The sequence below is a fragment of the Sus scrofa genome, chromosome 6 (genome assembly GCF_054392235.1).
Source record: "Sus scrofa isolate SSC_HxYL_T2T_F1_AM1 chromosome 6, Sscrofa_HxYL_maternal_Yorkshire_Landrace_v2.0, whole genome shotgun sequence".
Lineage (NCBI taxonomy): Eukaryota > Metazoa > Chordata > Mammalia > Artiodactyla > Suidae > Sus > Sus scrofa.
Window position 1 is genome coordinate 29,568,513 of NC_139388.1, and position 27,954 is coordinate 29,596,466.

Here is a 27,954-nt window from a genome sequence, read left to right on the forward strand (position 1 = left end):
GGTTGGCCAAGCCAAGCAGCAAATCCATCATTATTTGGATGTTATATATCCCAGGTTGAGCTTAGGCAGATCCAAATAGTATAATTAATCTCTATAAACAGATACCTAAAATACCAAAGTCACCTAACACTCTTGCACGATGCCTCTCGCTCATCTCACACCCAGGCATTATGTGGGGTACCCAGCAAGTGGCTAATAGAGGGGGAGAAAGCCCAAACTTGTTTAAGGACATGCTGTCTTAGTGTGAAGGAGACCAACTGAAAATGAACGGCTCTTGCGTTCCACCCCAGGATGTGGGGGGATGTCTTCCCAGTGGATAAGTGTGAGCAGTACCCTTAGTCAGAGGGGAAAGCATCTGCTTCACGGGCCTGAGAGCTGTTTAATCACACAGGGCAACCTGCTCAAAAAGGTCCCACAGTAGAGCTAACTGGTGGTTCGGCAGCTTAAGGAGCTGGTGTTGTCACTGCTGTGGCAGGAGTTCAAACCCTGGCCTGGGAATTTCTGCATGCTGTAGGTGCGGCCAAAAAAAAGTGTCCCACAGTTGTTTAATGCTCTGCTGTAGCCATCTTGAAATTTATCATAGGTCTGAATAAGATGCTCTGCATTTTTATTTCGTACTGAATCCCATAAAATACGTCCTTGGTAAAAATTTCCAAGACCAGTGCAGAATAGAGGACCCACAGTAGATAAGCCTGCCTTGATCTGTATGTGCCATGATACTTGTGCGTGTGTGGTGTGTGTGTGTGTGTGTGTGTGTGTGTGTGTGTGTGTACAGATACCCGGTGACTATTAAGTCGTCCAAAAAGATGACTGTTGTTACTCTGTGTTATTGATGATGACTGTGATGATGATGGTAAGAGTTATTGGACCCCTTCAGCATTGTTTTTCAAATTTCGTCTAAGCCTGGTTATTTCACTGTCCACAAGCCATCCTTCTGCTTTATTTCACTGAAATGAAAACTGAAAAAATACAAAGCATTTTTTTTATCCAAGCAGTGCCTTTGATAACCCTCAGGAACTAAACACAAATACATACCTAGCCTTTCAGACACCCACTAAGATTTTTGCACACTTTCATTCGACCCCATCCAAACAGTTGCATCAACAGTCCCTAAAATCCCAACGCCCCAAACCCAGCTGCCATAGATGCTCTCAAAATTCACACAGTGAAGTTCCTGTTATGGGTCAGCAGGTTGCAAACTCAGTCGGTGTCCATGAGGATGCAGGCTCAATCCCTGGCCCCACTCAGTGGGTTATAGATCTAGCATTACTGTGGCTGTTGGCATAGGCCGGCAGCTGCAGCTCCGATTCAACCTCCATATGCCACAGAAGCTGCCCTAAAAAGCAAAAAAAAACAAAAAATTCACACAGACAGGCATGCTCATATACCCCGGTCATCTGGGTGAGTGTGGATGATGTGTATATGATTCCCCGTCAGTTCAACGTGAAGACTTCTGCCCAGGACAGCTGATGTGCAGCCCACAGGCTCTGGCATTTGCGTTTGAAAATTTTTTAAGTTATCACAAATTAGAAATTATGCATATGTGTGATTTCTGGTGCCTAAGAAGCATGAGAAGCCTTGGCATCTTGAAAGTGCGTTAAATCTATTCCTATATATAGTTTTCTAGATTTCCAAGGAGAGCCAGAGGTTGTCATTATGTGGAAGCTTAGCAAGGAAACAGATGTAATTCTGTGCCCTTGTGGGGTCTGGAGGTTGGGGATCTGAAAATTCCTTAAGATGAGCCCCTGGGGATTCAAGAGCCCTAGTTTAAGGAGGACTGCCTGTGTTGAGGGGAGAACCAGCAGTTCCACCACCTCTCATGATACAACAAAGCTGGGGTTTTAGATTTTAATAAGCCAGGGCCAAGAGATGGGGATGAAAGATGATGTCACCTGCTCCTTTCGCATTTCCTACAAGAAAGAAATTCATGCAGAGAAGAGACTCCTGGCTCAATAAATGAGTCACTGCTTTATAAGCCAAGAGAGATGGAAAGCAGATTCCAGGAAACAAGCCAGTAGGAAGCCTAGAGAAAGTGCTCAGCTTTAGTGTGAAACTGTCAAGCTTTTCTGCTCTTGTGGAAATTCAAGGAGAAAAAACAACACTGAGAAAGACTAGAGAAATAGCAAGGAGCCAGACAGAGCTCAAGTGAGGGCCTGTGCATTTGGGCAAATTGGAATGAATGATGGAGATGGCACCAACCAACCCACTCCACAAATTATCCAGGCAGCTTCAGAAGAAGAAATATCCCAGTGTTCCAAGGCCTGCAGTCATTCCTAATGCAACAGATATTTATCATCAAGTTCCCATGCTGGGCACTGGCTGTGGAGTACTTAGGGCCCTGTTCCTACAGAGCTCACAGCCATTGAGCAAGTCATCACATTTGTGCCAAATGACAAGAAGATTCAGGGATGTGAGCCACTGTGAGGATGCTAGAAGGCTTCTTGACATCTAGGGCAGACACATTAACCATCAGGCTAAATTTCAGGCAGAGGCCTGGATCAGATGAGCGGGGCTGCTTGGAAGAAATGAATGGAGCTCAGTTTGGGAAACAGAAGCACAAGAAAAGACGGGATGGGTCCTTTCTCTTCCCCTATGTGGGGTTATTTGTTTGCTTAGCAAATTCTGGGGAGGTGCATCTCCTAAGTGCCAGGCAGCCGATTTAGCACTTCATGTTTATTTACAGAGCAGTTCAATTCAGCAGTATTTACCGAGCTCACTGAGCAGCTGGGCCCAGCCATGGAGCAGGCAGGGGGCACAGCAAGAGCGAACTTTCAATGGTGGGACCCTACGAAGAAGTCTCAGGAGTCCCTTGTTGGCCGAAGTAGGGTGAGAGAGCTGAGGCCTGAGGGAATACCAAGCTGATCTTCAGACTCCAGCCCGGTGGGGAGCAAGAAGAGTCCTGGAAAGATCCCTGCCCTGAGAAGCCAAAGCCAGGCGGGGGAGGTCCCACCTCAGCACATTCTCTTCTGAGTGACACTGGAGATAATTAACCCAGGGACCTAACAGCTGCCACCATTGCCCTTTAGGAATTTGGGCCCTCCCGGTCTGACATCCAGGCCACACTCCCACTGCTCAACTCTGTGGGAGAAAGGACTCTCATTAAACCCTTTCATCAGATGGGTGGGCCTGGAGCCCCCTGCATGCTGGTCTGCTTCCTGGGACAGCCTTTGCCAGCTCCCTGGGCCTAGGCTGATGGCTACCTTCTCCCTAGGCTGAGAGCCTAGCAACTCTCTTCTGGTCCAAGTCCTTCTGGCCTTCAAGGATCATGACTCAACTTGCAACAGCATCCAGGGGAGCAAGGAAGCCCTGGAAGAGAAGGTAAGAGTCTTGGTTCCCATCCCAGCCTGGCTACCTGTTCACTGGCCTCAGGCATGGTCTTTCTCTATGCAACTTGATGACTTTTGAGATCTCTGACCCCTGGGTATGGGAATCAGGCACAGTGTCAAGTGACTTGACTTCAATCTGGCCTTGGTATGTGGAGCCCTGGGGAGGAGCAGGTGGCCCTTTCTGGAGGGGCACCAGACAAGGGCTGTGATGGGAGAAGCACTTTTGAAAGTGAAGAAGAGGTTACTGATCTGGCCTGGGGTCCAGGGAAGGTATCCCAGAGAATAAACCGGGATAGGCACAAGTTAGCCAAGTGAAGGAAAGAGGATAAAGATGCATAGAACAGCCTGTGCAAAGACATGGGGGTGTGGGAAGGCAGGGTGTATTCAGGGAACCAAAAAATTCAATCTGGCTGGAGCTAGGATCTCATGGGGAGGAAATGGCCAGAGATGAAGGGCCAGCAGGGAAGTGAGAGGGGACAGGGTCTGATATGCATAAGAGATCCAGCCGCCCTGTGGAGAATGGATCTAGCCAGGCGAAACCAAGAATAGACACTAAGAGGCCAGCAAGGAGGTGCAGATGGTGCCCTGGCCAAGGGTAGGGCAGCAGGGGCGGGGAGGACAGGAAAGATTGATGAGCAATGAGGTGTCAGCGGAAAAGCCACCAAGACTAACATAAGAACCCGGGAGGGAGAGCAGTTCTGAGGAGAAGAGAGGGGGTCGACTTTATACAGTGCATTTGGGGTGCCCAAGAGTCATCTTAAGGGGAAAGACAGCACAAGAGATGGGGGGTCAAGATTCAAGGCATCACTGTGGAAACAGAAATGAGGCCCTGGAAGTTGTCAGGATGGCTTGGAGAAAAGTATCAAGGGTGAAAGGGGCCCAGCACCCTGAGGAGCCACCAAGGGATGTGAAGAGGTACAGCCAGAGAAGCAGCTAGAAATCCAAGAGGAGCCACCAGAGAAACCAGAGGGAGTTTCAGAGAGGAGGGGAATCATCTGTGTCCAACACATCCAGAACAGGGCAAAGGCTGAGAGGACTGAGAAGTGGAGGGTCAGGGAGCATTTACACAGAGGCTCCAGCTTCCCAGTGACCATGATCTGCAACCAGGTCTGAGTGTGAGGAAGGCCATTGCATAAGGCTGAACAGGTTGTGCACTGCACACTCCAGTGACTCTCCATTCATGATAAGTGGGCACTCCTTGGAGTTTGGCGGGGGTTTTTTGAGAAGCCTGTTGCTGCAGTGTGGAAACTTACCACACGGTGACGCCAAAGACCAGCACTCTACTTCTTGGGCTTGGATGGAGACGGGCAGGGGTCAGTTTGAAGATGGTAGCACCCTAGGTCATCATCATATGTGTGGAGAATATTGCCACATGCCTGGTGCCTAGAACCTTCCCCATCACTACACCCTCCATATCGCTGTCGGAACAGTTCTTCTAGCAGTAAGAGCTCAGAAACAAACTACACATCACACACAGTGGTCTTTGCCAGGAGCCGGGCCTGAAAGGATCCCAGGCAAGCTGCTCATCCTGTGATCTTGGAGAGGTAGGGACATCCCTCCCACTTGTCCCTTAGGGGAAGGGCGTCAGGAAGGAAGGAAGAATGCCTGGCCCAGCCGGAGACGCAGTCACCCCACCCCAGCAAGGCCCTGCTCACAGATCCCCCTGGAGGCCAAAGCTGGATCAGCAGGGACTATGGAAGAGGCAGCCCCCAGAGTCACCTGCCCAGCCTGGTGACCCTGGACTAGGAACTTACCTGGTTCAGGGATTAGCCTGGAAATGCCTCAATACACAATGCCATGCTGTCTTTGAAACCGATGACACGTTCATTGCAAACTATTCTTTGTATAAGTAAATACAAAGAAGAAAATAAAGCTAGGTTTATAATTATAAACATTATACATTATAATGTCCAGAGATGATGGCTCCTATTGGCACAGGGTTGAGCCTCCTGACAGCTCTCAGAGGCAATGGATGAAGGTTTGACCTGAGGAGACTCCTGCAGGGAAAACAGGCGGCTGAACAGGCACATAGGAGGTGCTCAATCCATGCCCCACATCCATTTTTAGTGGTCAGGGGTTATCTCAGGGAATGCACCAACCTTCTTTACCCTCTGTCTCCCACTAATGGTCACCAGGACTGTGCCATCCCTTTATCCCTAATTGAACAAGCCAATAATCAAGAGTTCTCATTGTGACACAGCAGAAACGAACCCAACTAGTATCCATGACAATGTGGGTTCCATCCCTGGCCTTGTTCCATGGGATGGAGATCTGATGTTGCCATGAGCGGTGGTGTAGGTCACAGACATGGCTTGGGTCCTGCATTGCTGTGGCTGTGGCATAAGCCAGCAGCTGAAGCTCCGATTTGACCCCTTGACCCCTGGCCTGGGAACTTCCGTATGCCCTGGGTGCGGCCCTGGAAAAAAAAAAAGAAAAAGAAGAAGAAGAACAAGCCAGTAATCAATATTCTCAGACACAGATCTCGCCTTGACTGTATAACTCTTTCTTTGGGATAAATGTTTTGAAGTGTAACTGCAGGATGAAAGGGGTTTTGCACTTGATGTCCTGATATATACTGAAAAAAAGTACTCTTAAATATGCAAACCAATTCCCTTTCTCTAGAAAGTGTCTACGTAACACATCATGCCTGTCAGTGCCAATCTCAGAGGCTAAGAAAAAAAAAAAAGTCTCTTGTTGTTTACATTTGCATTGCGTTGATCACTAATGAGACTGAGTGCCCCTTAAGATTGCAATTTTGGAGTTGCTGTTGTGGCTCAGAAGGTTAAGAACCCAACTAGTATCCATGAGGATTCGGGCTCCATCCCTGGCCTCACTCAGTGGGTTAAGGATCCCAAGCTGCAGTGTGGGTCAAGGATGTGGTTCGGATCTGGCGTTGCTGTGCCTGTGGCAACATCTCCGGCCCTTGCCCTCTGACATACACAATGGGCAGTAGGGTCCAGGCTGGGGTTAGAGTGGGTGGAAGTGGAGGCAGGTACAGGCACCCCCACAGCCCCATACCCACCCCCCTTCAAGCCTCCATCTGTTTCCACCACTCACTGAAGTGCCCTAGCAGGACATGGTGCTCTGGAGCCCCTTTCATTTGACCTCTTGGTGAGCTGGTTGACCATCATTGCTCTAAAATCTGTCTCTAGCCTAGATCCCTCCTTCCTCTACCCACATGTCTATCTGCCTTCTGAACACTTTCTCCTAGACTGATGGTCCCAAGACCCCTCAGATGCCAGGGACCTTATTGCCTTCCCCTAACCCAATCCTCCAGGCCTCCCCTCATTGTTGAAACACACCACCATCCACCCAGGCCCCAACTCTGGCATGATCTGGGATGCCTGCCTCTCTAAAACTCCACAGCCCAACAGCCACCCAGCCTCCATTCAGCCGCCTTAATGTTTCTATCTCCACTGCCCTCACTCTGGCCCAAACCACTGTGACCTCGGTGAAAAAATGATAGCAGCCTCCTTGTGGCCTCTACCTGCCTTCTCCAAGCACTGCCTGAATGACCTTTGCAAAGCACAGATATGACCACAGAATTCCCCAGCTCAAAGCCCAGGCTGCCCACCACCCACCAAGCTCCTTAGCCAGTCTCCAAAGCCCCTCATGGCCTGCCTCATCCCCAGCACCTACCCACACAATTCTCCCGCCACATTAAACTTCTGCTTCCCACCAGCAAAGGAGGCTGCTCCTGCCTCCTATGCCTTCAACTCTGCTGTGCCCTCTGCCCTTCCTCTAAAGACCTACCCTCTGCCAGCCAAGGGAGTCCCCAAAACTTGCCCCCTCCCTACAAAGCCCTTTCTAACCAGCACATACTCACTCTCTCACGTACAGAAATATACACAAAGACTGACATAGACTCACAGACTCACAATCACTGACATAAGGGTTATAGACATTCAGGGATGACCTGCCCTGATTGACAGTGAACCCCCAAGGGCAGGGAATAGGTGGTCTCACTCTGTTCCCCCACTTTTGGTGCCCCCAGGGCTAAGCACACTCCAGGTTCCATGAATAAATACTTGCTGATTATCTGGTGAATGAATGAATGAAGTGCACGTTCTGTCTGAGGCATGTGATCACAGGCACAGTAAGGGGCAAGCTTTATTCTGTCCCCTCACAGAAAGCTGGGGGATGAAGTTGCTACAGAGAGCGGTAGCCATGGGGGCTGTGGGGTGGGATGAGGGAAACCAGTTTTTATAGGTTTGAGGACTCACTTTCAAAAGTGAAACTAGCTGCACCATCTGTGAGGAACTGGGATTCACTATGGTTCTCACTATCCTCTGTTGTCTATTAGAGGAGTTTTTTCTCAGGCTAGAGCCCGTCCCTTCAGGAGCATGAACTGCTCCGGGATAGAAAAGGCAACACCCCAGCTCCCAGCCAGCACCAGCGGAGCATAAACCCAGGGAATGATGCCTGACTCACAGCTGAACTGGTTAGGATTCAGTGGGGTGAACTGGAGCTTAGTCTCCACCCCTTCCCTTGACCATGGAAAGGCCCTGCCTTCGCTGAGCCTCAGGTGGTGCCTCTGTGAAATTCTGTCAGCTGTGTCCTTCCTCTCCTGGCTCACTGGTTGATGGGGAGAGGCCTCGGAGGCCTCTTAACACCAGGAAGTCCTCAGACACTGTCCCTCCTTCAAGGCCCTTGAACAGGGGAGAAGGGCCAAGTAAAGCCTCAGGTGTCTCAACTGCTCACTGCAGCCCCATCCATGCCTGGTCCTCCTGGAAATGGTGGGGAACCAGGACTGGTCACAGACAAGGACAATAGGCAGTGATAGGTACTCAGAACGTGTGAGTGGGAAGCCAGAGAACACAGGTTTCTTGGAGGAGGCAACATTTGAATAGTTTTCCAAGTGGATAAGGGAGTGGAGCATCCCATGCAGAGAGGCTGGGAGAAGAGGCCAAAGAATAGGGACCATGTCCAGGGAGCCACAGGGAAGCTGGTGTTGTGGAAAGAGCAGAAAGGGCTGACAGGACAGGTGGGAAATGAGGAGGCAAGTTCACCTAAGGCCAGATCTCCTGGGTGTTAGATCTCCTGGGTCTTGGAGGCCACATTACAGAGTATGGACTTATCCTGAGGGCCTTGCAGAACCAGTATGACATGATGTATGATTTAAAAGATCACTTGAGCTCTTGTGTGGACAACAACTGTAGGGTACAAAGAAGGCCAGAAAAGATGGTAGCCCAGGTCCTGGTACCAGTTGCAACAACACAGAGATATGGCTAGACACCAGACAAAGTGACAGACTGTGAAGAGCAAGACATCATCCATTAAAAGTGGGAGTTTTCTAGAGTTCCCTGCTGGCATTATCACTAGTGTGACTCTGTTTAGTGCTGTGGTATAGGTATGATCCTTGGCTCAAGAACTTCCTCATGCTGCTGATAAAGTCCCCCCCACCCCCCACCATCAGCAGCATGAGAAAGTGAGAATTTTCTGGAAGTTGAATTCCAGAATTCCAAACAGAAAGAGCTCCTTGGACAGTGCCCTGGTGAGCCCCCATAATCACTGCTGCCTCATCAAAGCCTCAAGCAATGGCACAGGGACAGCTCTATACCACTGCCACCCCAGGGATGGGCATGCTGCGCACCCCCGAGTGCCCAGTGGGTGTTTGTTGAAAGAACTAATAAACAACAGAGTGCTGGTAGTGGGAGGTGAGGTAGAGGGAAGGAATTAATTTGAAACATGTTAAGGAGGTAGAATCTATAGGACCAGGAGGCTGAATGAATCTGGGTGTAGAAAGGGGATTTCAAGAGTTCATGCATTTACTCATTCATTCATTCTCTCACTCGACAAATATTTCTTGAATTCCCATTATGAACCAGGAACAGTGGCGAAGAAGACTTCTGTGGTCCCTGTCCCCAGGAGCCTAGAGACTTCCACTGAGGCAGGCTTAGGCACATGAGCACACATGCTGCCTGGTAGTGATGGATGACATGAAGGCATGAGTCTATAGGATATGGGGACAGAGAGTGCCAAGGAGAGGCTGTCTTTAGAGAAAGTGGTTAGAGGATGCCTTGCCAAGATGACTTTAGAGGTGCGCAGGGAACAACTGGTGCCAGATTTGAGAGCCCTGGAAAGGCCCAGTCTTACTCAAGCAGGAGCCCGAGTGGACTGTGGTGCTTTGTAGAGATGAAAACAAAGGAAGAAGAGTCCCTCTGGGAAGGTCATGTGATCCAGTGGGTCATTCAGGGGCTTTGGGCACAGAGGAAGGCTCTGGATACTCAGCAGGGGATGGGTAAAGCCCTGGGACTGGATATTTTAGGATGGGGAAAATAGGAAGAAGAACTCAGTCTCTGGAAGTAATCCCCAGGTCTAATGACTACAGAAAAAGTGGTCCTGCAAAGGATGAGAAAAAGAAGGATCTGGAAAGGTGGGAGAACTAGAAGAAGGTGAGGTGTGTCTCTGGCAGGAGCTGGTGAGGGAGAGGATGTCAGTGCCCTGAGGGCCCCTGCCCTTGCCCCCCCCCCCAAGCTCTGGGTTGTCAAGACAAGAGGGAGGGAGTTCCCATTGTGGCTCAGTGGTAATGAACCCAACTAGTATCCATGAGGACATAGGTTTGATCCCTGGCCTCACTCAGTGGGTGAAGGATCTGGTGTTGCCATGAGCTGTGGTGTAGGTCGCAGATGTGACTCAGATTCCACATTGCTGTGGCATAGGGTTGGGGGGGCTACAGCTCCCATTCGACCCCTAGCCTGGGAACTTCCATATGCTGCAGGTGTGGCCCTAAAAAGCAAAAAAAAAAAAAAAAAAAAAAAAAAAAAAAAAAAAAAAAAAAAGACCAACCTTCAGGAAGGGGAGGGATATTCAAGAACCTCATAAAGTCCCTCAAACCACTTCTGAGTATGTCTCTGCAACCTCTGAAGGTGAAGGACTAAAGAATGAAGCTGAAGGATTGGGGAGCATTCAGGGTTGGAGAGGACCAGTGTTGTCTTATTGATGGGGGGCCTGGGTGGAGCATGCCCTCTGACCCCAGTGTGAGGTCAGCTATCAGCTCCACCTCAGTCCACTCCAGGAGAGAGTCAGTATTCTAGCCCTCTTACTGGAAAGGACTGAGCTCTAGGCCCCTTTGGCCAACATGTACCCCAAGCCCAGGTACCCAGACCCTGCAGGGTCCTCACCCATGCTTCCAGAGGGAGGCCTGAGACTCCCCAGAAGCCAGTACCCGATGAGTGTGAATGCATGACCTGGCCAGCAGCCCAGAATTACCCGCCAGATGATGGAAGGGCTGCCTGCCCCCATAGCAGGGAAACAGGCTAGCCAACAGGCAGAGGGGCAGAGTCCAGACCCAGAAGGTGCCCCATGACCCATGGCCTTTCTGATGGGTCCCTGATCCTTTCCCCCAACCAACCCAACCCAGCAGCGGCCACTCCAGGACCTGCTTCAGATATAAGGGTCTGAAAGGTCTTTAGAGCTCCTGGAATCTGAGCAGGGGACTGGCAATCGAGGCTCTCCGGTGTACCCGGTTTTGGAGTCAGCGTGGGAAGGGACTGCCTTTGCCACTGGTTCTCAGAAAGCCGCCCTATTCCCGCGGATCCCGATCCGAGCGCAGACAACTCCCACTGCTCTCGCGTCCTCCAGGGTCCCGCCCCGTAGGCTGGTGGCCGCCGCCGGCCACTGGCCTGCCCCGTTAGGCGAAAGGGCGGAGCGAGCCGTGGGCGCCTCCAGGGGTGCGGGAGCCGCTAGAGGGCAGGGGGTGGGGCCCAGCCGGCCGGGGGAGGAGCGGGGCGTCTGGGCGGCGGGCGGCCGAGCAGAGGGAGGGACGGGCACCGTCGGCGGCAACAGCGGCAGCTGCGGCGCGACCTAGCCGGCCAGTGACGATTGCACGGAGAGCGCGAGGTCCACGCAGCCCAGCGCAGCCATGTGAGTGTCCTCGCGGTTTCCGGGGGCCGCGGGCCTGGCAAGGGCCTGGCACGGCGGTTCTGGTGTTTCCCCCGCCAGCGCCGCCGACTTGGTCCCGGATCTGCTGCCCCGGCTGCGGCCCTGTCCCACATCGCCCCATCCTCGGGACCCAGGCCGCGCGGTGTCGTTCCTCTCCTCTTCTTGGGCACAGAGGACGCCCACAAAAGCCGCCGCCCGCGGGCCTGCCGCACCCGGCGCTGCCTCCTTCCTTCCCACGGCAAGGCCCAGGCGGCCGGTGCCCGGGGCTCAGGGGTGGGCCAGGCCTGAGGGTGGGCCCTTGGCGCCAGCTTGGGCCCTGGCAGATGCTTTCTGGGAGCCCCGCTGCCCTTGCCGAAGGAGAGACCGAGCTGGGAATGGGGAGAGGGCACGCAGGCCCGCCTCGGAGATGAGCTAATCTTCCTGGCCTCACCGGCCGGCCTAAGCCGCTTTGGAGCCAGAGCCGAAGTAGCCGATCCCGATCTTGGTCAGGGCTTTTCGTCCAAATCTAGCACCGCCAAGCCCAAGAGAATCGCCCCCACACGGTGGGATAACAGACCCTGTAACTGGAAATGGGAGGCTAGTGTGGTGACTCTGCAAGCAGGCAGGCCTGGGCACCTTGCAGAACTGGTTTGGGGAAGGGGCTGCTCACCCTAGGACTAAGGGGTTGGGGTAAGCCTGGCTTCAGCACCCTCTGTCCTCCTCTCTCAGTGAGGCCTGAGTCCAGCCTTTGAGTCTCACTCATCTCAGCCAGTTCTGGGTTCCTTCTAATATATGTCCAGGCTGGCTGGCCAAGCACCTACTGTGTGCAGTATATATAACGAAAATGGTGCCTTGGGGGCAATCTGTGAGGTTTTGCCTTGGGCCTGCAAACCTTCTGAAGAGATTTACTGACAGACAATCTGGCAGATGCAAAAACGGGTCCAGAGAGATTAAGTAATATTCTGAAGGTCACACAGCTGGTTTGGAGAGAGGTGGGAATTAGACTCAGATCTGAATTCTTGCCCCTGTACTGTCCACTTCTGTGGCATAGAGGGTAGATGTGTGGGTTGGAGGGAGAGATGAGACTTGAGAGTAAGGTACAAGACAGTCCAGAGAGACAAGGAGACTTAGCTTCCACTTCAGCCCTCCCTCCCTGTCCTGGGGCTTGTGGGTCAGCAGCTGGAGAGGGATACCTGAAAACGGGTGGGGGTGGGGGGAGCACACAGGCCGCTGGGCTGGGTCCTTCCCGGGTGGAAAAGCAGGAGGGGAGGACGCGGCTGAGTCACTGCGGCCCCTCGCTGCTGCAGCTCGGACTAGCGCCTCTGCCCGGCCCAGCCTGAGGAGGCCACAGGGCTTCCAGTGCGCGGCAGTCCCGGGAATGTGACCAGCTGACCAGGGAGGGGGCCGGCAGGAAGTGAGGCCACCCAGCCGCCTCCGCCCGGTTCCGGGGTGGGGGGTCCCAGGCCGCACCGCGCCTCCCTCCCGGCTCTGGCAGCTGCGGCATGACGTCAGCAGTCGGGTTTGGGGCAGTTGCCATGGAGACGGGGGCAGGCTCTGTGGAGGGACCCCATTCTCCCTCAGGCAGCCCCTTGCCCAGGTTATTTTTAGCGTCTGTTTACCTCCCGGGCGGCCGCGCTGCCGCGCGGTGGGGCGGGGCTGGATGGGGATTCCCGGGAAAGCGGCTGGCCCGACAAACCACTGAGCCGGGCAGCACAGGTGGCAGGACCTCCTGCCTCACACAAGTGCACCAGTTTTGGTGAGTAGAGCGTACTGGGAGCAGCAGGATCTGGGGCTACGCACACAAGATGCCAGAGATCCATTCCCAGCTGCTGGCCATGCTGCAGGCCCCATTACCCTTGAGACCTAGGTTCTTTCCCATGTCCAGAACAGACCTCAGGGCTGGCATGAGTCCAGAGCCCTGGCTCTTATATGCCAGAATCCCCCTCCAGTTGAGATAGCCCTCTCCAGTAGCTCTCTCCCTTCCCCCACCCCCAACGGGGAGATCCTGCCTATCCACCCGCTGGAATTGTCACTCAGATTAATATTCTGATGGTCATTTGGGCCAACAGTTATACATCCTGGTCTCTGTGACAGAAGCCTGGGTAGATAAAGAAAATTGATGGGGCAGTTAGCCTATTGAGTCCAGTCTACCCACTTAGTTCCAGAATCCCAGGGAACCCCCACCCTGTCCCTGGGAGCACACCCTCACTTGCTGATATAATCAAAAAGTAAGGAAGGGAAAAGGAAAGTTGTCTATGAGGTAGGGCAGTTAGGGTGGACACAGACTTGAAATCCACCCCTCCAAAAGCTCAGGATCTACCTGTGTCTGAGCCACAGTTCACTCAGCCCCCAACTCACACTCAGCTCCTGCCCTCTTTCTTCACTTTGGTGCAGGGCACAGAGGCTATGGGAGTGAGCTAAGCAGACAAGCCTCAGCTCCCAGAGTTCACAGTCTGGTTGGAAAACAGACCCTAAAGGAGAACTGATAACTGAGTTATGTGGCCTCAGGGATCAGAAAGAGGAAGCTATGAGGTGCCTAAAAGGGGGAACCAATCCGGGGCAGGCTTCTTGTAGGAAGAAGTTATAGGCTAAGTCTTGAAAAAAGAGAGGGAGCTGGTCGGGCTGAGAGCAGTGGGAATAGGTATTAGAGCAACAAGGGCTGCTGCTTAAATCCTGAAGAGCCTTACAGATGTGGAGAGAATTCGCCGTAGCTGCAACAGAAGGAGCGGGGCCACCAGAGGACTGTGAGGGGAGGAGTGGTTGAAGATATATAAGGGAAGGGACAGAGCCTGAAGGTCTTGCGGGTCATGTTGGAGAGTCTGAACTTCATCCTTGGGGCAGAGGGATACTCATGGATGTTTCAGAAGGGTTAAAATAGAGGGATGTTGAAGACTTAGAATCCCGGGGTTGGACTGCCTGTATTTGCATTCTGGCTCTGCCACTTACCAGCTGTATAATCTTGGGCAGATTAATAATTACTAATAACAGTAGTTAATATTTGCTGTGTGCATACAATGAGGTACTATGTCCACTCCAACTTCTGTATCCCACGTACAATTCTCTCTTCCCTTAACACTCCTGATAAAGGAAGTATCTCATTTCATCCTCCCAGCAGCTCTGGGAGAGAGAGTTGTTGTTATTATTATTGCTGTTATCCTCATTTAACAGATGGGTGTCTGCAGCCCAAAAAGGTTTAGAAATGTCTTGCCCAAAGTCACACAGCCAGTTAGCCTCAGGTTTCTCATCTGTGAAGTGGAACTAATAGGACTTAACCCACAGGGTTGTTTCCAAAATTAAATGAGAGATGTTTGCTAATTAAGCACAGCGCCTGGCATAGAAAGCACTTGGTATGGAACAGTTTTTAGCATTGTCAGCTGACTGGAATTTCAAGAGGGGCAATGTTATTATTGAATAAAGAATAGATCATAATTCCCATTGTGGCTCAGCAGAAATGAATCTGACTAGCATCCGTGAGGACACAGGTTTGATCCCTGGCCTCACTCAGTGGGTTAAGGATCCAGTGTTGCAGTGAGATGTGGTGAAGTTCGCAGATGCAGCTCAGATCTGGAGTTGCTGTGGCTCTGGTGTAGGCCGGCGGCTACAGCTCCGATTCAACCCCTAGCTTGGGAACCTCCATATGCTGAGGGTGTGGCCCTAAAAAAAAAAAAAAGGAATAGATCATTGTGGGTTAGCATGGAGACAGGAGGAAACCAATCAAGAAACTGCTGTAGGGTTGTAGATGAGAACTGGTGATGGCTTGGTCTTGAATTCTAGCTATGGAAGTGGGTTGGGTGGGCAGAGTCCAGAGACAGCAGGAGTGGGTGGTTGAGTAGGTGTGGGGGGTGACAGAAGCTGAGGGATCTGGGATGATTCCTAGTTTCTGTCTTGAACAACTGGGTAAATAGAAGATGGGGCTGTCATAGAGAGGTATAAGACTGGGGAGAGTTGGGTTTGAGGAGGAAAGTGGTGAATTTAGCTTGGGGGACTTCAAACTCAGTACATCCTTAATAACTCACTCCAAATTGTCACTGAGCTTTGGGGGAGGTATCAGGCAGACAGTTGAATAAACAAGACCTAGCACTCAGAACGGTTTGGACAATACAGAGATATGGAAGCTGGCAACATTTAGATGGCATTGAGCTGCAGGAGATGTACCCAGCCCACGAGTGGGGAGGATGAAGCCCATTCAGGGATGGGGAGAAAGATCATCTGTGGGAAAATAAGATATGCAGCCAGAGAGAGGTGGAAAGCCAGGGGTGTGTTACCTCCTGAAATTCAAGAGAAGGAAAGGCTCAAGGAAGAGGAAGAGAACTACACAGTGAAAAGCTTTCCCGAGATCAAGCACCATACAGACTAAACACTGGACCCTGGATTCAGCACCACGGAGGTCACTGGTGACCTTGGTGACTAGTCCAGACCATTCAGGGGAGTGCTGGATACAGAGGCTGGACCAGGGTAGAAAGAGGAGTGGGTGAGTGTGGAGAAGAAATGGAGGTAGACATCTCTTTAAGCTCTGAAACTTGGCCAAAAAGGATGAAGGGTGGGGTAACTAGAAAGAGACTGGGAGTCCACAGAGGGGTCATTTCTTTTTGCAGTTATTTATTTAAAGCTAACTTTATACTAAAATATAATATTCACACAGAAAGCATACATGTCCTAAGTGTACAGCTCAATTAATTTTCACAAGGGAACACACCCATGTAGGATCAGAAAATAGAAGCAGATTAGGAAAACTAGGACATAATCAGTACCCTAGAAGCCCCTTAGTGCCCTCTTCCAGTCTCAGTGTCTACTCCCCAAGAGTAGTGTCACTGCTATTAATAGTCACTGCTCTTCTGACTTCCGTCACCATAGATTAGTTTTACCTGTTTTGAACTTCATATCAAGGGAATCATACATATATCCTCTCTTGTGGTGTGAATCATACATATATCTTCTTCTTTCACGCAACATTATGTCTGTAGGATTCATCCATATCGTTGCATGTAGTTGTACATTGTTCATTCTTTTCCTTGTATAGCATTCCATTATCTACTGATGGGCATTTGGATGGTTTCCAGGGTTGTTTTCATCTTTCATGTGGGAGTGGCTTGAACTCATCCTCCATGGGAAGAGAGAGAAGTGGCTAGGGCCATACATGAGGACTTCTTGTGTGGGAAATGAGAGCCTCACTGAGGTTGAGATTTGCTCTTTTCCAGCCCAGCTGCTGTGCCAAGACCTCTGGCAGCTCCCACCAGCCTGTGTGCAGATGCAAAGAAAGCAGGGGTTTGGGTTGCCCAGGGTTGGTTTCTGTGAGGTAAGAGAGAAGCCCAGGGAATTCTCTTGTGGTGCAGTGAGTTAAGTATTCATCGTAGTCACTGCAGGAGCCCAGGTCCCTGCTGGGGTGTGGGTTTGATCCCTGGCCCAGGGAACTTCCACAAGCCGTGGATGCAGGTGGGGGTGGGGGGGGGGAGAAGCCCAGGGTGCTGGGGATATTGGCAGCAGGTGAGCAAGCTATAGTGGTAGCTTGTGATCCAGCCTGGGGAGAAGAGTATGCAGAGAAGGTAGGGAGTAGAAGGTAGGAGAGGCAGAGAGAAAGGAGGCAGAGGCAGATTGTGAGCTCTGTGCAGGGTGATGTCTGTGCAATTCCAGCTGTATCTCCAGCGACTCGCATGGGGTTGTCACTTAGTAAACAGTTGAATAAATGAGCTGAGGGCTCAGGAGGTCTGAGGTAGAAGGCAGGTGAGGGTGATGGAAAGAGCCTGAAGGTTGTGGTCAGTGTGGTTCTGATTTACAAAAGGGGCATTCCAGAGCCAGGTGATAAGTCTAGGGTGTTCCCAAGGAGGGTGACTGCTGGGAGCAGAGAGTACAGTGTTGGATGGGCACCCCACAGGAATGCATAGTTTCCATTGTAGGGTGCACAGCGCTCAGTCTTCAAGGAGGGAGGGGAAGATAGCATTTCTCAAACTAGGATCCTTGGGGCATCTTGCATCTGAATCTGTAGGGGGGTGGTGAGCCAGCTGGAAATGCAGACCCCTAGGCACACCCCAGCCTCTAGGGGAGAAAGTAAGCACAGTGAGGCAGAATTGAGCAACAAGGAGCAGGAATGTTTATGGGATAGGGGAGCACACAGACCCTCTGAGGGGATGGGATGCCCAGTGGTCCCTGGCTAGATTTGGATGGTAATTTTCGATAAAGAGATACTGGGGGCCAGAAACAGTGAACACCAAGGGGATTCAGCCTTTGTGAACTGGGGGCCAGAAGGATGCAGTTTCTGCTAGAGAGAAGGCCCTGGCTGGGCAGTGGGGACATGATCCTCTTCCCTATAGCCTGTGGGTGACTGAACATCCCATCCCCTCTGTTGGCAGAGGGATGGGGGTGGTGCATGGGGCTCTGGGATTCTCTGCATCCAGTTCCTTCTCTTCCCTCTCCCGGCAGCAACACATAACTTGGGGTTGATCCAGCCCCCTACTTTTAGCCCCTCTTTCTTCTCAGCCTCCTAACCTGCTCATGCTCAGCGCCCTCTGCTGTCCTTTGGCACTTCCCTTCACTCAGCGCCCCTAGCCCTTTCTTCTATTCTCTCAGCCCCCACTCTTTAGCCTTCACACACTCAGAACTCCAACTCTCAGCCCTCTCTCAGCACCCCTCAACACCTGCTCTAGGAGCCTCCTGTGCTAACTGCACCCAGTTCAGCCCCACCTCAATGTCCTCACTCTATTTATCCCTCCACATTCACCACTGCGCTCGACTCCCTTTACCCATATTCCTGATCCAGCCGAGAAGACCCCCCTGAACGAGGGAACTCCCAGTCACCCCTCCCAGAGGCTGGGCGGGCCGAGGCCACGGTGCTGCCCCCCTAGTCCCGCCCGTCCCGCCCCATCCCGGCGGACTGAGTCAGGTGGCAGGAACTGGGCGGGGGGCGGCGCCGGGAGGAGCTTAAGTCCGAGCCAGAGTCGCTGGGAGCAAGCACAGAGCCCAGCCGGGCCGGCACCGAGTGGCCCTGGGCCGGCGTGGACACGGGGCGTGGGCAAGAAAGGGTCTTGGCCGGGGGGCTGTCCTGGACTTACCATGAGCGCCAAGAAGAGAGGTAGGACCCGGCCTGGGGCTGCGAAGGCTCCCGGGCTGGTCTCAAGGGGTGCGGGCCGGTTCCTGGGAGGCTGGGGCTCCTTTCCTCGGATTGGTGTGGGGATCTGCGGAGGATCCCTTCCCGCTGAGGTCACGGGTGAAGGTGGCAATCTGTGACTCAGTTTCCCGGTTGGAGTCACAGGAAAGTGGAGGGGGCGGGGCACTTCTCGGCACTGCCCCCCACCCTGGGAATCCCCCGGCCCTGGGCGCCAGCAGGGCTCTGGCGTCTGGGCGCCTTGGAGCGGGTGGGGGCTGGAGGGGAGCAGCTTCCGTGGGGCGGGCGGGTCTCGGGAGCCGAACCTGCGCAGGCCGGGCCTGCTGGGCAGCTCCGCTGGACTCAAAGCACGCACCCCGCCCCGCCCCGTGACCTCCTGCGGCCTCTCGTGGTGCGAGCTCGGGAGCTCCTGGCCGACTTGGGGGGAGGAGGTCAGGGGCCGGGCTGGGGAGCCCGCCCCGCCCCCGGGTAAACAAGCGCTTCCGCACATTCTTCGCGCGCCCCTCCCCTTTCCTGCCCCTTCCCAGCCGGGGGGAGGGTCCCCGTGCGACCCCCCCCTTCCTGCCCCTCGCGGCAGGCGGAGTCTGCGCTTCTGCAGGAAGTGGGGGCCGAGCTGAGGCCACTCTGAGTCCGAGACCGAGTCACCCGCGGCCGCCCTGTCATTAGCGCCAGGGCCAGTGGGGTTTTCGGACTCCAGGCGCCAGGCGGTGCTCAGCAGGACTGAGATCCAGAGGCTGGGCCGCGGGGAGAGGGCTTCAAGGGCCCGACTGGTGCCAGACACCATCGCTACCTGCAGGGAGCCCCGCACGGACTCATTCCATGATGTCCCTGTCGGTACGGCCGCAGCGCCGTCTGCTCAGCGCCCGGGTCAGTAGGAGCCAGTCCTTCGCAGGCGTCCTCGGCAGCCAGGAGCGGGGGCCCAGGTACGCAGCAGAGGGGGCTAATGGGATCAAGAGTGTTGAATGGGTTGGAGCTGGGTGTGCAAATGAGGGCTTGGGGGATGCCTTCTTGCTCCTTTCTGAGTACAGTCTCTTCTTTAGGAGCTTTCCAGCCTTCAGTCCCCCGGGACCCTCACGGAAGCCCCCAGCACTGTCCCGAGTGTCCAAGATGTTTTCCGTGGCACACCCAGCCCCCAAGGTCCCACAGCCTGAGCGGCTGGACCTGGTGTACACTGCACTCAAGCGGGGTCTGACGTAAGCAATGCCCTCCCAACCCCTTGTCCCCAGCCTCATCCCGTTTTTGCTAGCAGGAACCTTCCCCAGGCTCACGCCCTTTTCTCCCTGCTTGTTCCCTGGGCATCTGGAGGCAGGAGAGGAAAGCTAATTCTTGTGGTCACCCCTTTCCTCAGGGCTTATTTGGAAGTGCACCAGCAGGAGCAGGAGAAACTCCAAGGACAGATAAAGGAGTCCAAGAGGAATTCCCGCCTGGTGAGTGAAGGGTTGGCATCCTGTATGCCCAGGACTCATGCCCTTTACTCTTGTGTTGGGGGCTGGGCAGGGCCAACCTGGGTGACATCGGGGCTGTTTTCTGGGGTGATTTAATCCAAGTATGACTAGAAAAGGGGTTATCAGGAAAGGCTTGGGCGGTTTCTTTCAACTTTCCCAGGCTGCACACACTTTCTGCCTAGGACCCAGTGCCTGCCCATGGGAACGTCTAGTGATGGGGGTCAGAGCTCACAGATATGGAAAACAGGAGATTATATTGTAGTGGTACTGAAGGAAAGCCATGGTTCTTTCTGGGGAAGAGGTCAGGGCTTCCCAGAGGAAGAACCGTTTCTGCTGGGTGAAGCATGAATAGGAGTTCCCTGGTAGCATAAGGAGGCACAGAGCTCTTTTCCTAAGGGTCGTAGGAAAGGCAGTGGTCCACAGGAGGGTTCCTATGGAAGTGCTAGGGGGGAGAGTACTGGAGCCGTCTTGAGGACCAGATTTGTGACATCAGCACCAAAGACAAGGCATGTTGGGAGTTCCCGTCGTGGTGCAGTGGTTAACGAATCTGACTAGGAACCATGAGGTTGCGGGTTCGGTCCCTGCCCTTGCTCAGTGGGTTAACGATCCGGCATTGCCATGAGCTGTGGTGTAGGTTGCAGACGCGGCTCGGATCCTGCGTTGCTGTGGCTCTGGCGTAGGCCGGTGGCTACAGCTCCGATTCAACCTCTAGCCTGGGAACCTCCATATGCCGCGGGAGCGGCCCAAAGAAATAGCAAAAAGACAAAAAAAAAAAGACAAGGCATGCGGGAAGGTAGGTTGGTCCCTGCTTTGACAGAAGTGGCTGTGGACTGTGGTGTGAGAGGAAAGAAGGCTGTGAAGGAAAGGAGCTAGATGGGTCTGGGTGAGCAAGTGCCCCTGCTGGAGTACTTTCCCTGACTCCTAATGCCCCTTTCATCTCTTCCCACAGGGCTTCCTTTATGACTTGGACAAGGTGAGTGTATAGAGAATGGTGTTGGAAGAGGTTGGCTCAGAGGGTGGTGACTCAAGGGTCCTGGGTCTCACTCTCCTCCTAATGCACCTCTCCCCCAGCAAGTCAAGTCCATTGAGCGCTTCCTGCGACGGCTGGAGTTCCATGCCAGCAAGGTACTTGTGCAGCCTGCATGGGTACTTGCGGTGTGGATGGGGGAGTAGGTATCATAGGGCGATAGGATGACGCTCCGCCTTGGGAGAGCAACCCCAGTAGTGAGTCTCAGTTCCCTCTCTGCCCTGGCATTCACCTGCCCAGATTGACGAGCTGTATGAGGCGTACTGTGTCCAGCGGCGTCTCCGGGATGGTGCCTACAACATGGTCCGAGCCTACAGCACTGGCTCCCCAGGGAGCCGTGAGGCCCGGGACAGCCTGGCTGAGGCTACTCGGGGGCATCGTGAGTACACAGAGGTGAGGGATGTGTACCTGTGAGGTGGAGGCACAGGATATGGCAGCGCTGGTGAGAGGGGACCGGTTCTTGACCTCCTCCTGTCCCTGTCCATCCCCCCCCAGAGTATGTGTGTGCTGGAGAGCGAGCTGGAAGCACAGCTGGGCGAGTTCCATCTCCGGATGAAAGGTACCAAGTGGTGAGGCAGGCTGGTGGTGGGGAGAGGGAAGTGTTGGCCTGAGACCCCTCATCTCTGTCTCCCCCACTCCCAGGGCTGGCTGGCTTCGCCAGGCTGTGTGTAGGCGATCAGTATGAGGTAGGAGGAGAGCAGGGAAGGGCTGGGCTGGCAGGGTGGCAACACAAGGGCTGCCTCATCCTGCCTCTTCCCTCAGATCTGCATGAAATATGGGCGTCAGCGCTGGAAGCTACGGGGCCGCATTGAGGGTAGCGGAAAGCAGGTGTGGGACAGTGAGGAAACCGTCTTTCTTCCTCTGCTCACGGAATTCCTGTCCATCAAGGTGATGTCTCTGCCCAGGACCACAGGACAGCATGATCCTGTGCCTCCATGACCCTGTGAACCCCTTATGACCCTCGAGACCCTGAGACCCTTAACCCTGTGACCCCCACTGGTTGCATGGCTCCATGAATGTATAACCCCTTAACCTTCGTGACCCCGTGATTTTCTTATGACCTTCTGACCTTGTGAATATCTGACCCTGAACTCCCATGAGGCTGTGACCTTTACAACCTCAATGACTACAAATGTAGATCTCTGTGATCCCTGTGTTCCCAGGCTGCTTCAAGCCTCCATGACTCCTTACCTTGAGAACTCCATTCCCTGCAACTTCCTCATGACCCCATCACCCTGTAACTATCGCATAACATGTATGCATATTCAGACCTCTGATTTCCCACAGTCTCATGACCCTTACACCTTTGTGACTCCACCATGCATTCTTGGCTACAGGTGACAGAACTGAAGGGCCTGGCCAACCATGTGGTTGTAGGCAGTGTCTCCTGTGAGACCAAGGACCTGTTCGCTGCCCTACCCCAGGTTGTAGCTGTGGATATCAATGATCTTGGCACCATCAAGCTCAGCCTGGAAGTCACATGGAGGTTGGTGGGACTGAGGGGCTTAGGGACAGGGCTGAGGCTTGTGGTACCTGCTAAGAGCCTCTTTCCTCTCCAGTCCCTTTGACAAGGATGACCAGCCCTCAGCTGCTTCTACTGTCAACAAGGCCTCCACAGTCACCAAACGCTTCTCCACCTACAGCCAGAGCCCACCAGACACACCCTCACTTCGGGAACAGGCCTTCTATGTGAGTCACATCCCAGGCTCAGGCCCCACTCCGCCAGGGGCTTCCTGAGAGTGGTCCTGAAATATCCTTTCCTCTCTCTCAGAACATGCTGAAGCGGCAGGAGGAGCTGGAGAATGGGACAGCGTGGTCCCTGTCATCTGAGTCTTCTGATGACTCATCTAGCCCACAGCTCTCAGGCACTGCCCGCCACTCCTCAGCCCCCAGACCCCTGGTGCAGCAGCCCGAGCCTCTGCCCATCCAAGTTGCTTTCCGTAGGCCTGAGACCTCCACTTCTGGGCCCATGGATGAGGAGGGGGCTGTGGCCCCAGCCCTGGCCAATGGGCATGCCCCCTATAGCCGGACTCTGAGCCACATCAGTGAAGCCAGTGTGGATGCTGCCCTGGCTGAGGCTTCAGTGGAGGCTTCTGGCCTAGACAGCCTAGTCTGGGGACCTAACCTGCCTGTACACCCAGATCCCACCCATGGGGAGCATCCTGGTCCTGTCCCTCCTGCCCTGGACCCTGGCCATTCCGCCACAAGCCCCACTCTCAGTACAACAGACCCTGTCCCATCCGCACACCTAGACTCAGTTCACAAGGCCATTAATTCCAGCTCTCCTGAACTTCCAGACCCTACCCACAGCACTAAAAGCTCCACCTCTAGTGCCATAAGCCCTACCCATAGTGCTCCAAGCCTCACTCACACCACCACAGGTTCTACCCACAAGCCTATTGTCTCTCCCCTCACCACTGCAGGCCTTACCCCCAGTACCACAAGCCCAGTCCAGACCACCACAAGCCCTACCCAAAAGCCAGTGCTTTCTACCCTCACTCCTGTAGCTCCTACCCCCAGTACCACAGGCCCAGTCCAGACCACCACGAGCCTCAGCCACACTGTTACAAACCTGACACACACTGTCACAAGCCCCATCAACAAGCCTATGGTCTCTTCCCTGACTACTTCAGGCCCTTCCCCCAGTACCACAGGCCCAGCCCTGACTACCACAAGCCCCACCCACACCCCTGCAACCCCTGCTCACAAAGCCAGCATGTCAACTCACCCCACTAGAAGCCCTACACCCAATGCTGAGGGCCTAGTCCAGACCACCATGAGTACCACCCGTCCTGTCACAAGCCCAACCCTTATAACTGTAAGCCCTTCCACTTTTCTAGACCTTGCCACACTCTCCAGCCCCTCTGCAAACACAGACCCCACCCTCCCAGGCACCGACCCCCTCTCCTGTAGCTACCCTGCCTCCACTCCCTGCTCTCAGGCAGATCCCATAGCCTCCAGCACTTCCCACCCAAGTCCTACCTGTTCCAGTTGGGAACCCCTCACGAGCCCTTCCCCAAATCCCCCAGAAGCCATCTGTCAGAGCCCAGGTCCCCCTCCTACACCCCTTAGCCCTGTGCCCCAGCAATCAGATCCTAGCCTGGCCAGGGCTGCCCAGGTCCCACTTCCAGGGGCAGCCAGGGGGGCTGGGGACAGGAGGCTGGAAGAGGCACTGGGGGCTCTAATGGCGGCCCTAGATGACTATCGTGGTCAGTTTCCGGAGCTGCAGGGCCTGGAGCAGGAGGTGACCCGGCTGGAGAGTCTACTCATGGTAAGGAGACCTGTGCTGGGCTGTGGCAGCACAGGGAGGGCAGCTGGGCATGGGTGGCAGAGCTGACTCCTTTTACAATCCAGCAGAGACAAGGCCTGACTCGAAGCCGGGCCTCTAGTCTTAGCATCACTGTGGAGCATGCCCTGGAGAGCTTCAGCTTCCTCAATGAGGATGAAGATGAAAACAATGACGGTCCTGGAGATAGGTGAGAGGGGCTGGGTGAGGGGGGAGAGGGGAGGTGAGTGCCAGGTGAAGGAGGCAGGTGAGGAGGAGAGGTGGAGCACGTAAGAGAGCAGTAAGACTGCAGGTGGGCGGGAGGGCATGGACTTGCTGGCAGGTGTGTCTGTGTTCACCCCTCCCATGTACTCTGTGTGTGTCATTGATGCCCATGTTTTCAACCCTGTCTGTATTCTCAGTGCTTCTGGCCACCTCCCTCCTCATCCCTGCAGTATCTGCGTCCCCTGTCAGTCCCTATCAGCTCCCGAGCCTCCAGCTCCTCCTCTCTTCTTTGGCCTTACCTTGGACCTCCCCTATGAACGAGCCCTTTCTGTGCCTCCCCTTGCGTCCTGGGTCCCCCAGCATCAGCCCCTCTGCTCGACACTGGCTTTCCTGGAGAGCCCAGCCCCCCGGGCTCTCTTTCCCGGAACAGTGTTTGCCAATTCCTGGTTAAGAGTCATGTTCAGCCTGTCCTCCCTCTGCTGCCAACAGGCTACAGCCCTGTACCAGCCCCAGCGGTCCCCTTGAGCCACAACCCCTTGCAGTCCACATTGCTTAGGCCATCCCACCTGCAGCCCTACTCCCACCCAGCCCAGCCCCAGTGGTCCTAGCAGTCCTAGCTGGAGGTGGCCCTGGGCAGACTCTGGAGAGCCCTCTTACCATCTGCTCGTCCCAGGCTTTCCTCCTTCTAGAAGTCCTTCGTGAACTTACCCATTGTCTGTTTGTACATCATCTGCCCTTCCATTCTGGGATTGTGGGAGCTTAATAAAGATACACTGGTGACCAAATGGTGATGTGTGCTCCTGGGGCGGTTGACCCCATTTTTCTCTCAGGCCCTCAAGCAGCCCGGAGCCTGGGGCTGAGGAGAGCCTCGACTCACCTGGTGCCCGACCCCTCAGCACAGAGTGTGCAGCTCTGGACGCTGCCTTGGTCCAGCACCTGTACCACTGCAGCCGCCTCCTGCTGGTGAGGCTAGTAGTATTCCCCTTCACCCTCTCCTTGTAGCCCCTTGTCCCGGGAGCCCTGCATTTCAGTCTTGGCCCTCCACACCTCCTCTGAGTCCCCACGCCATATCTCAGGGCCTGGCTATTGCCAAATGGAATACCTCCCACATTCTGTGTCCCCTAAGCCTCTCCCAATGCATGCTGGGACTTGTTCCTGGTCTCTCTAAGCTCTATCTGGAGGCCTGAGTTACTTGGCCATTCCTATTCTTCAGAAACTCGGCACATTTGGGCCCCTGCGCTGCCAGGAGGCATGGGCCCTGGAGCGGCTACTGCGGGAGGCCCGAGTGTTCGAAGCAGTATGTGAGCTTAGCAGGCGATGGGATATCCCTGCCACCTCTGCCCAGGAAGGTAAAGGCTGTGTGGACTCAGGCTTATGTCTGCCCCAGAGTTCCTCCCCTGCCCTTCGCCATCTACACACCTGTCACCCTCCACCACCCCCCACGCCTGCTTTTGTTGCTGACAGTTTTGTGCACCTGCTCACAGTGGTGCAGTTCTCAGCCTCTCGGCCTGGCTTCCTGACCTTCTGGGACCAATGCACAGAGGGACTTAGCCCCTTCATCTGCCCTGTGGAGCGGGTGCTTCTCACCTTCTGCAATCAGTACAGCGCCCGTCTCTCCCTGCGCCAGCCAGGCTTAGCTGAGGCTGGTGAGTGGGCTGCCTCCCTGCCCCCTCTGCGCTCCTTTCTCAGCTCCCCAGTGATGGGACCTCAGGGAAAGCCAGGTCCTCCTACACAGACTTGCTGAGCTGAGCACTGTGAAGAAAGCGAAGGTTTATGCCTCAGCACAGACGGGCCCAGATGGGTAGGATCTGGATGGGGGTCTCTGAACCTGACCCTGGGTTGGGAGTGTTTCCCCCTGTAAGGGCCCAGATCCAGCCAAACCTTGAAGCCTGTGGCCCTGCCTCCCACAGTGTGCTTCAAGTTCCTGGAGGATGCCCTGGGGCAGAAGCTGCCCCGGAGGCCCCAGCCAGGTCCTGGAGAGCAGCTCACCATCTTCCAGTTCTGGAGCTATGTCGAAGCCCTGGACAGCTCCTCCATGGAGGCCTATGTGACCGAGACTGCTGAGGAGGGTGAGGCAGTGGCCCTGGTCACAAAGTGGCCTGACCCTGTGGGTTGAGGACCTGCAGGTACAAAAGTCCTTACCCCAGGAGGCTCTTTGCCCACCAGCTTGATCCAACCGACACCCCCTTGCCTGGTTCTTTTTTTCAGTATTACTGGTGCGGAATCTGAACTCAGATGACCAGGCTATTGTGCTGAAGGCCCTGAGGTTGGCACCTGAGGGGCGGCTTCAAAGAGATGGGCTCCGGGCCCTCAGTTCCCTGCTTGTCCATGGCAACAACAGAGTTATGGCTGCTGTCAGTACTCAGCTCCGGAGCCTGTCATTGGGCCCTGCCTTCCGGGAAAGGGTAAAACTTGGCCAAGGCTCCCTTGGGGGGCAAAGGTTGGGGTCCCAGGCTCCCAGTATCTGGCTGAATCTGCCTTCCCACCCTTACTCAGGCCCTGCTGTGCTTCCTGGACCAACTTGAGGATGAGGATGTGCAGATGAGAGTAGCTGGCTGCCTGGCCCTGGGCTGCATCAAGGTGACCCCCGCCAACCCACTCACCCTTCCTCTCCCGCCCAGCTCCCCAAGCCCTGGGTCCCGAGCCTTTCCCACCTGCTTCACCGGGCCCACCTCAATGCTCTCTCCTCGGGTAGGCTCCTGAAGGCATTGAGCCCTTAGTGTACCTGTGCCAAACAGACACAGAGGCTGTGAGGGAAGCTGCTCGGCAGAGCCTGCAACAATGTGGTGAGGCTGGGGAATGGGAGATATGGGTAAAGTTGAGTTCTGGAACATCTTGGCTGCTGGGAGTAGGGGTGAGATGCGGTCAGGGGTGGGAGGACAAGGATGGGGCTAGGACCACCCCTGACCTTATCCTTATCCATTACAGGGGAAGAGGGTCAGTCTGCCCATCGACGGTTGGAGGAGTCACTGGATGCCCTGCCCCGCATCTTTGGGCCCGGCAGCATGGCCAGCACAGCATTCTAAAGTTCCCACCCACTGGCCCCCAGTGCCCCTTCCCTCCCACTTTTAGGGCTTATGAGGCACTGGCAGGGAGGGTGAGGGCTGGCTCCAGACACCCCTCCCTCACAGATTCTTATCAATGAAAATCTAATATATTCTTCTGTTGTCCTTGGGGTTGGTAGAGTCAGTGCCGCAGTCAAATGCCTCCCAGCCTCGGCTCAGCACACTTGCCATAGATCAGTGTCCCGGGCCCGGCCGCCCTGCCTCTGCCCCACCACTTCCCATGGTTTTGTATTTTATTTACAGAGTTTTACAGAGAATAAAAAAACAAAATGCCTTTCCTACAGAGCCTGGACTGGTGCACTCCTGACCTGCTCCAGAACCTTCTGGCTATGGCCCTTACTGACACTAGTATGTCCACACTCCACCCGTGACAATGGCATGTGCTTTGCCCTGGAAATCTGGGTGGAAGAGAGCCCCAGAGACTGGAACTAGGCTGGAAAAGAGGGCAAAGGAAGAGGGTGGTGGAGTGTTGCTGACGAGGCCCATTCTGCAGGTAGGAGTGCCCAGGGCCTGGAGGCTGTGGGGCTAGGCTGGAGCGGAACCATGGAGTTGGCCTATAGCAGGCCCACAAAGGGTGCCAGTCTTGGGAATGGGTCCCTAGCAGCCAGCTCACTCTGCCAGGAGGCAGAGGAAACCCCC

The 27,954-nt window shown here is 54.5% G+C and overlaps 3 protein-coding genes across 14 annotated transcripts in view; 1 reads left to right on the forward strand and 2 right to left on the reverse strand.

Moving 5' to 3' along the window:
• The window catches only part of TK2 (thymidine kinase 2), a 1,024,677-nt gene that overhangs the window by 926,969 nt on the left and 69,754 nt on the right, over positions 1–27,954 (reverse strand). The window lies entirely within an intron of this gene.
• RIPOR1 (RHO family interacting cell polarization regulator 1) lies at positions 3,091–27,598 on the forward strand. Of its 12 annotated transcripts, none has more exons than XR_014805679.1 (22): positions 3,091–3,318; positions 19,085–19,211; positions 19,329–19,481; positions 19,637–19,715; positions 20,683–20,706; positions 20,805–20,858; positions 21,001–21,153; positions 21,256–21,319; positions 21,403–21,446; positions 21,523–21,648; positions 22,098–22,246; positions 22,320–22,449; positions 22,532–24,031; positions 24,115–24,236; positions 25,081–25,213; positions 25,464–25,599; positions 25,715–25,896; positions 26,161–26,319; positions 26,459–26,655; positions 26,747–26,830; positions 26,946–27,036; positions 27,179–27,598. XR_014805679.1 is itself a non-coding variant. In XM_021094059.2 (22 exons), exons 2-22 carry the CDS (start codon positions 19,108–19,110, stop codon positions 27,274–27,276), a joined length of 3,762 nt encoding a protein of 1,253 aa, XP_020949718.1. In that variant the 5' UTR covers positions 3,091–3,318; positions 19,085–19,107; the 3' UTR covers positions 27,277–27,598. The 12 variants fall into 12 exon arrangements, 8 of the variants coding, with proteins under 8 accessions (XP_020949718.1, XP_084816002.1, XP_084816003.1 ...); XM_021094059.2 differs by having other exon boundaries at positions 25,735–25,896; XM_084959876.1 differs by having other exon boundaries at positions 24,118–24,236; positions 25,735–25,896.
• On the reverse strand, positions 15,772–19,072 carry LOC102161584 (uncharacterized). Its single transcript, XM_084960128.1, has 2 exons — positions 18,236–19,072; positions 15,772–17,222 (listed from the first exon to the last, which is right to left on the reverse strand). The coding sequence occupies exons 1-2, from the start codon at positions 19,070–19,072 to the stop codon at positions 17,205–17,207; spliced, it is 855 nt and encodes a 284-aa protein (XP_084816254.1). The 3' UTR covers positions 15,772–17,204.